This window comes from Zonotrichia albicollis, chromosome 4, assembly GCF_047830755.1.
Source record: "Zonotrichia albicollis isolate bZonAlb1 chromosome 4, bZonAlb1.hap1, whole genome shotgun sequence".
NCBI lineage: Eukaryota > Metazoa > Chordata > Aves > Passeriformes > Passerellidae > Zonotrichia > Zonotrichia albicollis.
This window is the reverse complement of record NC_133822.1, coordinates 64343897-64354671: the sequence shown is the minus strand read 5'-3', so window position 1 is coordinate 64354671 and position 10775 is coordinate 64343897. Positions and strand designations below refer to the sequence as shown.

At 37.9% G+C, this 10775-nt stretch overlaps 1 protein-coding gene across 2 annotated transcripts in view; it reads right to left on the bottom strand.

Moving 5' to 3' along the window:
* Positions 1–221: 221 nt before the first annotated feature.
* The window catches only part of MAPK12 (mitogen-activated protein kinase 12), a 32969-nt gene continuing 22415 nt past the window's right edge, over positions 222–10775 (bottom strand). For both annotated transcript variants that reach the window (XM_026790353.2, XM_005481928.4), the window contains exons 7-12: positions 8165–8279; positions 7483–7554; positions 6819–6898; positions 5997–6075; positions 4271–4444; positions 222–3467 (exon numbers count right to left, since the gene is read on the bottom strand). In XM_026790353.2, coding sequence (XP_026646154.1) covers positions 3397–3467; positions 4271–4444; positions 5997–6075; positions 6819–6898; positions 7483–7554; positions 8165–8279 — 591 coding nt within the window. In that variant the 3' untranslated portion in view covers positions 222–3396. The remainder of the gene's footprint in view (positions 3468–4270; positions 4445–5996; positions 6076–6818; positions 6899–7482; positions 7555–8164; positions 8280–10775) is intronic.

Genomic DNA, 10775 nt, shown 5'->3' with positions numbered 1-10775 from the left:
CAGTAGTACAGTCAGATCAGCTCTGTGGCAACTCTGGGTTCAGAAAATGGGAGAAAGACTAGCATCTGTGGTCTGACTAGCTTCCAAAAGAACCTGTATCAGCAGCTATTATTACATGAAATGTACCTACAGTACTAATTTCATACAGATCCCTTTACTGAAAGTAATATTTTCAGTACTGATTATACATCTGAGAATACATATGAGGAAAATAGGACCATTATTGTGTAAAAAACAAACTCACAACCTTTATTTGTCACAACACATTTCATGTACATGCAGAATGTATTTACATTTCTCTTTTAAGGCAAACAGAAATTGGGTTCTTATACCTGAGTTGCTTAGCACCAGTAGGAATAGCAAATAAAAACTTAGGAACTGTTGTCTCTCCCTCTGAGTAGCAGCTGCTTCCGCTGCAAAGTATTTCTGCTGTCATCTCACAGTTCTTTTAATGATTTCTACTGGAGAGATGGCCACTTGGAGCCATTTCTGCACAATTCAATGTCTTCACAGAAACTTCTTGACCAACTTGATGTTGGCTTTGCCATTTGCTGATGGCACAGCAGTACGTCTGTTTTTGCTGACATATGCATCAAGGTCTTCAGTTACTTTAAGAGTTCTCTATTTCTCCACTACCAAGAAAAGCTAACATTATCTTTTTATGTCTTTCTCATGTGTGCTGGCTGCTTCTCCAACGCTAAGTAAAAATTAAGACAAGGAAAAGTTCACCTCAGCCAGTGGAGGATTTTAGGGCTTGACTTTGTGGAAATGCCCACTGAAGCATTAGCCTTTAGGGAAGAAAATGCAAAGCAGTTTTTCAATTAAAAAAATACTCCCTCCTAGTCTGACTAACATTTGAGCCATCTGCATTATCTCCAGACTTCAGGCATTTGCTAGAATTTAGGATGTTGAAATCTATTTAAAATATAGAGGCAGCATTTTCAAGTAAGTGTTTGACATTTTTCATTTCCCATTGACTCAGTCTATCAACACCACTAATTCCAAGAGGCACTTTTCTCCCACAACTTTTAAGACCAAAGAACATGATCCTAAGAGACAATATCTATTCTGTAAAAGATAAAGTTCCTATTTAACACAGAAGTGTAGACCAAGCAGAAAGTCCATAGTGCAAAATGGGGTATGACTCTTAAGTATGGCTTCCTCTGTGAGAAAGCTGTAGTTTGGAAAAATATTTTGATTCAATATACATTCTCTGCTTTTTTTCTCATGCATTCCTGAAACTGTCATTTTTAATGACTTGTCAAATACATGAATTTAAGGTCTCTGTTACTATTTAGTCTCTCTAGGTGTCCACCTCAGCTAATCAACTCTCATCACAATTTTTAAACAAATGCTAATATTTACAGGTGTTTAGTTCAAACATTCATTGAAAGAAACAGAGTAACTGTGCCTTTATTAAACTTATGGTTTGTCGGATCTCAGGATCTCAGTCCTGAGATGCCGGGCCACCGAGACCACCCTTGGGGTCCCGGGAGTCCTGGAATGTTGCCAGAAGTGTCTGGTGGCTGGACTTTGACCCTACACGGGAGACGACACCTGTATGAAGATAAGAGGACTTCACCGGGGTGAATGGCGAAAAGATTAGCTAATTAGAGGGTGAGACACAGGGTTTAGGATTTATGTACAGGGGGGTTTAGAGGAGTAAGATGGAGGAATTGGGGTGTGTCCTGTCCTTCTTCTTCTTCTTCTTCTCCTCCATCTTCTTTGGCCATGGTGGCACTTTTGGATTGGTTATTACTGAAAGTGCACCCAGCAATGAGAATAAATGGTATTGGGGAAAAATGATAAATATTGTACACGTAACAATGGGTATAAAGATACATGGCTGTCCGGAGGACAGCCCAGTGTGCTCATGGCTGACTGCTGAGCAGATCTCTGTTTGGCTGAAAGAACATCTTTTAGATAAACAATTAATAAACATAAAAACCGAAAGAAGAACTGAAGCCTCTTCTCGTCCTTCAATACGCGGGCTGTCCCAAGGCCACTCCGGGCCTTTCTAGGCCCCTCAAACAGCCGAGAAAAACCGACAATGGTTTATATTGGATATTAAAGCAAAAAAAACCCAAACAAGTAATTTCTTCTTTTTCCCAGTTACTACCTGCTAGGATCAAATGTATTCTTTCACATTCATTTCACTCAGTAGTAACACACCCCGGTGTTATTACATTGGGAATATCCAAACAAACAGTCAACTGTGAAGATACTACCTTTAAAAAAGACAAGCAATTTCATACAGAAATTCTTCACAAAGGTTTGCCAGCTCTTTTTCCCACCTCTCAGAGACCCTTACAAACAAAGCACCCAGGAAAATACAGTAACAGGACAGTGAGGGGAACTCAGGAAGCACCTAACCAATATATCCCATCAGGAAGCTGACTCCTTCTGCTAAGGTACCTCTCCACAAAAGGTCTGAATGTTTTTCCAAGTAAGATGAGTTGAAATCAGTAAAAAATCAGTATTATTCTTCACTTGGTAACAGCTTTGTACACTGTAAAAAAAGCCAGGTTGCTGCAGGTATTCCTGATGAAGAGGAAGTCTATCATTTTGGTCCCTCATTTCATTTCCTATAAAGTGACCCACATGTAGCTTTATTTTTAAAATCAGCACTCCTGATTGTCTGAGATAATTTCAATACTAAGATGTTGAAGAGCTTACAAAATTTTAGAAAATCTGAAGAATTTCTCCCTGTAAATCCTTGATCCCTATTCTACTATACAAAGAAAATGCACTGTATTTATGGAAAAAAATATTATACAGTGATTATATATCCAGTGACTGTTCACCTAGCAAGTTTATCAAATCTTGTCCTGCTATGCTGGTTATTTTGAAAAAAATCTAGGACATCAACAATTCTGAGTTTCTCTTCTACTCACAGAGGACAGGGGATGCAGGCACTCACTCACTCCCTCTGCTACCCACTGCAGTCCCTGAGGTAACAGGAGATGATTAGCCTTCCCAGGCATCTCAGCAAAGTGAAATATCCCACAGGAAGTCACATGAATACCCCTTGCATTCAAGACAGTTCAGTGGCAGTCACAGCACATCAGATATACTGTGTTTCAGCTTGCCTGGGGTGGTAACTTGCACTCTTCAGATCTCTGAGTTGAAGAATTAATCCTGCTCTTTTGAGGATGGCATCAGGTTATTGCAGTCTGAGTCTTTTTATGCAGAAGGAAGAAGTTTGTAGGCAGAAATAAGTTTCTGGCTATTTTTGAAATGCTATGCCCCAAAGGCACCAACTTCCACATGCAGAGTAAAGGACATTGTTACAGTGCAGATGAAACAGATTACATATTTATAAGGAGTTTTATACACCTGAAATGTCACAAACATTTACAACTTCTCTGCCTTCAGAGTTCTGAAAATACTGAGCCATTACACTTCCGTCTCCTTTGAGTCCAATGTCTGTGGTGGCTTGAAGTTAAGTATCTCTTTATATGTAATGCCTGCAAAATAACAGAACAGACATAGCATTGCTGTGGTCTAATCAGAAAAGGAGCTGCACAAACATGAATGAGTAAGGTACAACTCCAGCATGGCTGGGCTCTGATCTAGCTCAGGAAGAGAGAGACCTCTTCAGGCAAAAAGAGAGGAAGAGTACAAAACCTAAGGGAATCAAGGATGACTTTTTCACCATTTCAGATTTAAAAAAGTAGCCCAGTACTGAAATGGTATAGGTTTCCATTTCAGTAGGCTTTCAAAGGGATGTGAGCACTGACTTTTGAGTATAGTGGGCAATATCCTCAGCAAGAGCAACCAAGCACATTAGATTTAAAAGTTAGGTCCTGACTTAAAAGACAAACTACAAACCTTTGACCTTAGATGAAAACAAGATTAGACTTAAATCTGCTGACACAGATATGTTTTTTCTCCCTCAGAGACTCTAAGGCCAGCAACCACTGCAGTCCTGCAGAGGCAACAGTCAAACAGTCAAATCTCTTCACCTGCTCTATCCACTGAAAAGCAAGTTACAGAAATGGTTTCTTTTCTATGTTCCAGTAGATGGGAGGACAGAAACATTAGGGAAATGAAGGACAGCTCTGTTAGGAAGCAGAGAAGAAATCTTTAGAGATCCTTCCACAAGATAAGAGGAACGCTGGCTTATCAGAAGTATTTCTCTTAATGCTGTCTATTTACCCTGTATGACCAAAAGAAGAGGAATTAATTTGTAAGGGGGATCATTTTTATTTCTGCATGGCCTTTCAATCTGATCTGGCTAATTCTGAAAACATCACAAAATTAAACTTACGCTTCCACTCATCTAATGGAAGATCCATGTTATCAAATGTGTCGTCGTATTTCTCAGCTTCAATCTCTTCCTCAGGATCGTGAATTGGTTCAAAGTAGGGATGCAGCAAAGCCTCAGCTGCAGTGACTCGCTTCTCAGCATCCAGCACCAGCATCTTCTCCAAAAGGTTCACAGCTATTGCACAAAAACCAACAGTGCATCAAACCACACACCTGATTCCACTTGTACACAGTAATACTACCCTGGAGGTATTTCAAATAACTACATGGAGTAACAACACAGATCACTGTGTGTCCATTTATAGCCAGTGGGGCCTCCTTGCATGACTGTTGTGAGCAAGCTGGGATGTGTACAAAGCCTGATGCAATGCAGAGGTGCTCCCTTGCTTCTGTATGCAGTACAGAAAACATCTCAGCTAATGACTCCTCAGCTTCTGGCTCCAGGACCACTGAGCCTGGGCTTTCCCAGGTGTCTTTAAGCACTGCCACTCATTGTGGTTCTAAGGGACATCACCCCCTGACAGCAGCTAAATGAACAGGTGAACAGGGAGTGAGAACTGCGCTCTGTGTCACCAAACCCAGACCAAGTACACTCTGAAGGTCACTAGGACAGGTCAGCTGTCCATACTCAGAACCTCAGAGCTAACTTTATCTCCTATGTGGTTTTGACCTCAGCCAAAACAACCCATTCAAGTTCTGCATGTTCTCCTCCTCTGGATTCATTCCATTGCTAGACTGTCAAAGTGGGCTAGTGTAAACAGGTAAGATGAATGATTCATTTATTTTCTGTTTTTCTATCCTGAAAGGATGTTCTTAGGTTTGGAGCAGCTGAAAGGAAGTAGAGGCAGTGTGGGAAGTGATACTTCACCCCAAAAAGTGTGGGACAGGATTCTTCAAGGTCTGCTTGCCATGTTGCATATTCTCTTTAAACTATTTCAGACCTGAAGCAGCCAGATGGCCACAGAAACGATAAAAGACATCCTAAGAACTAAATGGAAATGTGTAGCCTGCTATAGCTACCCATCAGCTAACCATGCAGTAAGGGTAAGAGCTGTTTATTAATCAGATTTATTCATATCGTATCTGAAACTAAAAACTTAAATTAAGAAAATTTAAGTATCCTAATTAATATTCTAATAAAACTGGCTTGTTAGTGTTTAGATCATTGGGGAATTGTAAATGCTTAAGGAGAGTAATTTCAGAGCTCTGCCTGCCTCAGGTCACGTCACAGTTATGCACAGTTGATAGGCTCTTCTGGCTGTTAAGATCTGTGGAATCCAAGGCACTGCTTCTCAGGAATGCACAGATGTTTCTCAGGATGTATTAATTCTATTACTAAAATGTCAGCTTTCCATTTTCTTGTATTTCAACTGCAGATCTGATTGGGCTCTCAGAATTGTAGTTCAAATACAGTACAGAGAAAATTTTATTACATTTACTTGATATGCTAGGGCTCTTGAGAAAACTGCTTAAGTAAAACCAATAAGCAGGTACTAGATTGAAACCTAAAACACAAAATACTAATTTTTTTTATGCTTCTAAGAAACAACTGATTCCTGGCAGGGTTTAAACTTCAGTTTCCACAATCAAAATGATGAATTATGGAAAGCAAGAGACAGAATAGCCCAAGAACCACCACAACCCCTGTCACATGACTGAATTTTAATGCAGCTGCCTCCAATGCAAACACAAGAACAAACTGCACACATCCACACAAACAGCCTTACCCAAAGGATTCGCATACTTCAAGATGGATGCAAAGTCTTTCTTCTGGACTTTTGGGAGGCTTTTGATATAATTTTTTGCCTTAAAACAAACATGGATATTAAATTAGATCTTTGCCCCCTTTGTCATGAGGCAACATTAACTATATGCTTAATACCTTTCTCAACAATATTTTGACAGCACATTATACAAATGCAATTTTTCTGATGATATTCACCTTCTTCCTGAACGGAATCTTTTTATATCACTTTAAAACCATGATTTAGAAGTTATGATGCAAAGCTTTAATTATTAGTGCTCCATATTTAGAATATTTATTCAAATAAATATGTATGAATTACTTGAAAGAATGTCATCATGAGTTTACAGCAATCTCTAGAAGTGAACCTTATACAGTAATTCCTTTACATTTAAACTGAACAGTTACACTAATGAATAAATTCAGGCTCTTTATAAGAAGGGCCTCAGGATTGTAGAAGGACATTGACATAGGACAGGACAGAGACATTTGCAAAAAACTGGGTTTTCTGAATATCTCTCTGCTTTTAGTATTTTTACAACAAAAGTTGCCATGTATCACCTCTGCTGTTTATATGGTACACAATGGAATCCTGAAATATTTAAATAATATTCTGAAAATGTTCTGTCATTCCACCCTCACTTCCAGTAGCTACTGTGGGTGCACAAATGATGTCAAGGCAGAGAAGGACCATCAGGGGCCATATCAGCAGTCAATATGTATTACCTCAGACTGTCTAAGAGCTGAGCATGGCTTAAAGGAAAAATAAGACATGGAAAACCAACTGACAAATCAGAATACTCACATCTTGACTGTGCAATTTTTGAACAAAATCTTGCGTTGGTGTACCTGTTATTTTCATTATTTCTGTGAGTTGGTCCAGATCTGAATGCCAGAAATAAGGAACAAATTCTTTCACTATTAGGAAAGTAAGCATCCTGCAAAAGTAATGCATTTCTTTGCTGCTGGAGAATAATGTAAAAAATTTAATTCAATGACTGAACAGAAGACTTATGAAAGATGAAAGTTCTCCATTTCTCTTAGAAAAGGCAAAGAAAATATTCTAGAATTTAGGAACAAATAATTGAATCATCTGCAAAATTTTCTAATATCAGACTTGTTCTGTATTGTTTGGACAAAAATCAGTCCTAAAATATTAAGAGTAACTAAATGATCAACACATGTATGGCATGCACTAGGGAAAAAAAATGGCTTTTCTATTATAACAGAGCCTTCTACTTGATGATTTGGGATGTGATTCAAAGATCACCTCTACTGGAAAAAATCAGTAATACAAGTTTTAATTGGCAGATATGGTACAGATATGAAATAATGATTTAATGAGAGAGCTGTAAGCCATTTTACTATTAATTTCAATTTATACTCATCTGTTTTTGAACAGACACTGTATCACATAATAACCTCTCATAATTTTCTTACATCAGTATCATAAATTCACTGAAGGATACGATCATTTCCCTTGAACAGAGGTCTGCCTGTTATCATCTCAGCCATTATACAGCCCACAGACCAGATGTCAACTGAAAAAAAGACCAAGAGGCACATTAACCTGTCTGTTTAAACATGCATAAAGTTTAATTTAAAAAATATTTTAAATAAGTATAAAAATTACCTTTATAGCCTTCTATAAAATAAATGTGTGCCTTGCCAAGTATGATGAACAGCACAGGTAAAACTACCAGACTTTCTAATGAGCAAACTGGAGATAATCTTATAAAATGCAGAATGAGTTTCTCAGTAACAGGCACAGGAAGTAAATTTTCAGTACTTTCAAAAACTTCCATAGTGTTATTTTAATTCCCTCCATTTGCCATTTCTCCCTGTCTGTTCAAATTAAAATCAGCCCACCTTTACAGGAACACAAGAAGAAAGACCAGACTGTCATGTCTGTATAATTTAAATAATTTTTTTCTACTAACACTGGCACTTTCTGTTATTCTCAGAAAACATATATAAAAAGTCCTCAAACTCACCACCACATGATTACCTGCAATTTATCTACAAGGAAATGCTGCATTGTCATTTTCACCTCCAATTTCTTGTTCATCTCAGCAACAAAGCCTTGTGTATATCTCACCTGACCCAGTGAACGCTTTAGCTCTGTAAAGATACTTTTGAAGAGACACTGACCTGTCTGAGTATAATGCATCCAGTTAAGAATGACCTCTGGGGCTCTGTACCACCTTGTAACCACATAGCCAGTCATCTCACTGTCTGTGTGCCTTGCCAATCCAAAATCCAGGATCTGTAGTGAAAGCACAAAGCACATTCAGATCAGACAGCTTGCTATCTAGTTCATACAGTTGTTTACAACTGCAAGAAAAAAACAAAACTGGAGCAATCTGCAGAGATTAGTTTATTTTTGGATCTTTTTCTCATTGAAGTGTCTTATTCTCATTTTAAAAATCAAGACAGAGGTAGCAGAGAGATTTGAATAACTTTTTTTCAAGTTACATACTTCAATGGCACTATCAAAAGCTGTAAGACCAGTAAAGAAAATAGTACTTATTCACTTATTAGTTACAGAGATACTGGACACATTTAATGCAAAAAATTCCCTGACCACAGAATCACCATTGTATCAAGTTACAGCTAAAAGAACAGCACCCATTGTAGACAGTGTCCACTTCTCTCATATCCCAGGTGGCACAGTTATTCAAGAGTGTGTTCCAACAATATTCTGAAGAAAGAAGGTATTGTTATTTCTACTATATGATAGTAGAAATGAATATCTATGTATCATAGATCATGATAGATCATCATGAATAACTGATACAAGGGAAGACTTCCTCTAGGTCACAATGAAAAACAGCAACAAGAGTAGGGAATTACCATCACTTAGTCCCATCAAGTCTTCTCCAACCTCCAGCATCAACTACAGAAAAACCTTTTGAAACAAATGCAAGAACCATGCAATTTTTTTGAAGTGCTATGCACAATTCAGCTTATTTCTAAGATTCTCAGATATTTCTCTCTAGATATAGCAATTTGTACAGCAGCAAGATTAAAAATGAATGTTATGGCCTTCTGTCAACTTCTATAAAATCTACCTTTAAGAGGGCCCACCTGTATGGACCATCAAAAAATGCTGAAAACAGTAAGAAAATTCCATTCCTGGAACAATAATCAGTTTGTATTCATTGGAAAGCCCATGCTTCTAACAAGAACAGAGAGGCATGGGTAAGTCAAGTTCTACTGAAGATAAACCATGGTGACACACAGGTAACTAAACATGAAGCTTTGCATGAGCAGCCACAGCTTGCCATGTGAATCACACTGCACGTTTATTGATAGGGGAGGGGTTTTAATAGGGACACCTGATCATTCCTATGGCAAGAGTCATGTTTTTGCAATGCTCTCTGCAATTAAGCATTCTAAAATATTTCAGGATAGTTTCATCATTCCCTGGCACTAACAGAAAAAGGAAAACTATATTTTCATTCACAAATCAAGACTACAAAATGTTATGGCTTATCTTTATTGCCATACTGGAAATATAATTTCCATGTTTTCCTCATAACTGCTGATTACCAATCAATTTAAAAACAGGAACAGAATGCGAAGGGAGACATTTTTTATTCATACCAATTAAATGCACTTGATTGTGGCTGATTCTTTGGGTACTGAAGATTCACCAGATGCAATTTTTTTGTATATATGATTTTTGTATAAACCTTTATATATGGCTTTTATTGTACATACTCAGCACATGAATTTTCCCAGAACAACAGCAGGGACGGTGGAAGAAAAAAAAAAAGTAACAGGTCAAATCCAGATGTGGTACAGTCTATTCTGTCACAGTCTTTTAGGCATTTATCTACCAAGGCTTGTGACATGTAGAGTTGGAAACAGCTAAAATATAATCTGGTTTTGTAGATTTGTAGAAGTAGAAAACGACAGCAAGAATTTTTGTGTATTATGCTTTAACTTCATTTTTTATTTTAATTTACATTTCATTAAACTCCAGAACAACTGGAGTTCTTGGGCTATTCAAGTAAAACCAGTAAGCATGTATCCTATTTGTACTTAACATGGTACCATTTCAACAACTATCTTCATATAAAACTTTTATTCTCACACTGCAAGCTCCAATTTTTCAGCTTGAACTTCCACAGCATTTTTCAGAGCATGTTTGAAAATCCTTCTTATAATTTGTGAGTTATAGAACAATGACCCAATTTCCCTCGGCTCCTTAAGGATAGGTCTCCTTTGACTCAGCAAACTTAATTTTCCTAATTTTTTTCATTAACTAAAAAAAATAACTTGTCACTTTGAGAGTACAGAAAGGACAGTGATTTCCCCTCATACAGCCTCCACTGTGTAGGTAGATACCTATGAAGGAGTTGAGAGCATCAGATGAGGGAAAAATGAGCATCAGAAAGCTCACTGTGAAAAACCTGATAGCTAATTAATTACCCATTCAAGGAATTGTTCCAACTTGCTTACAGTCTCATCATCACTGGAGCTGATGCAAGGGAAGCTGCAGAGTGCACAGACATGGGGGAAAATGGTTGCACTATATCTGGCAACGTGATCCTATGCCTGCATAAAGTGACTTTGAGAATGTGCAGAAAAAGATTTTTTAAATGAGTAGATACAGATCAGGAGACACCTGGCCTGTAATTGTACAGCTGGGGGTGTGGGGGACGACATCCATATACAACTGTTTTTTCTACACTGTCTTATTTTCCCATCAGCGTGGGATCCATCCCAAATTTTTCCACCTCCAAGCCAGGAAAAG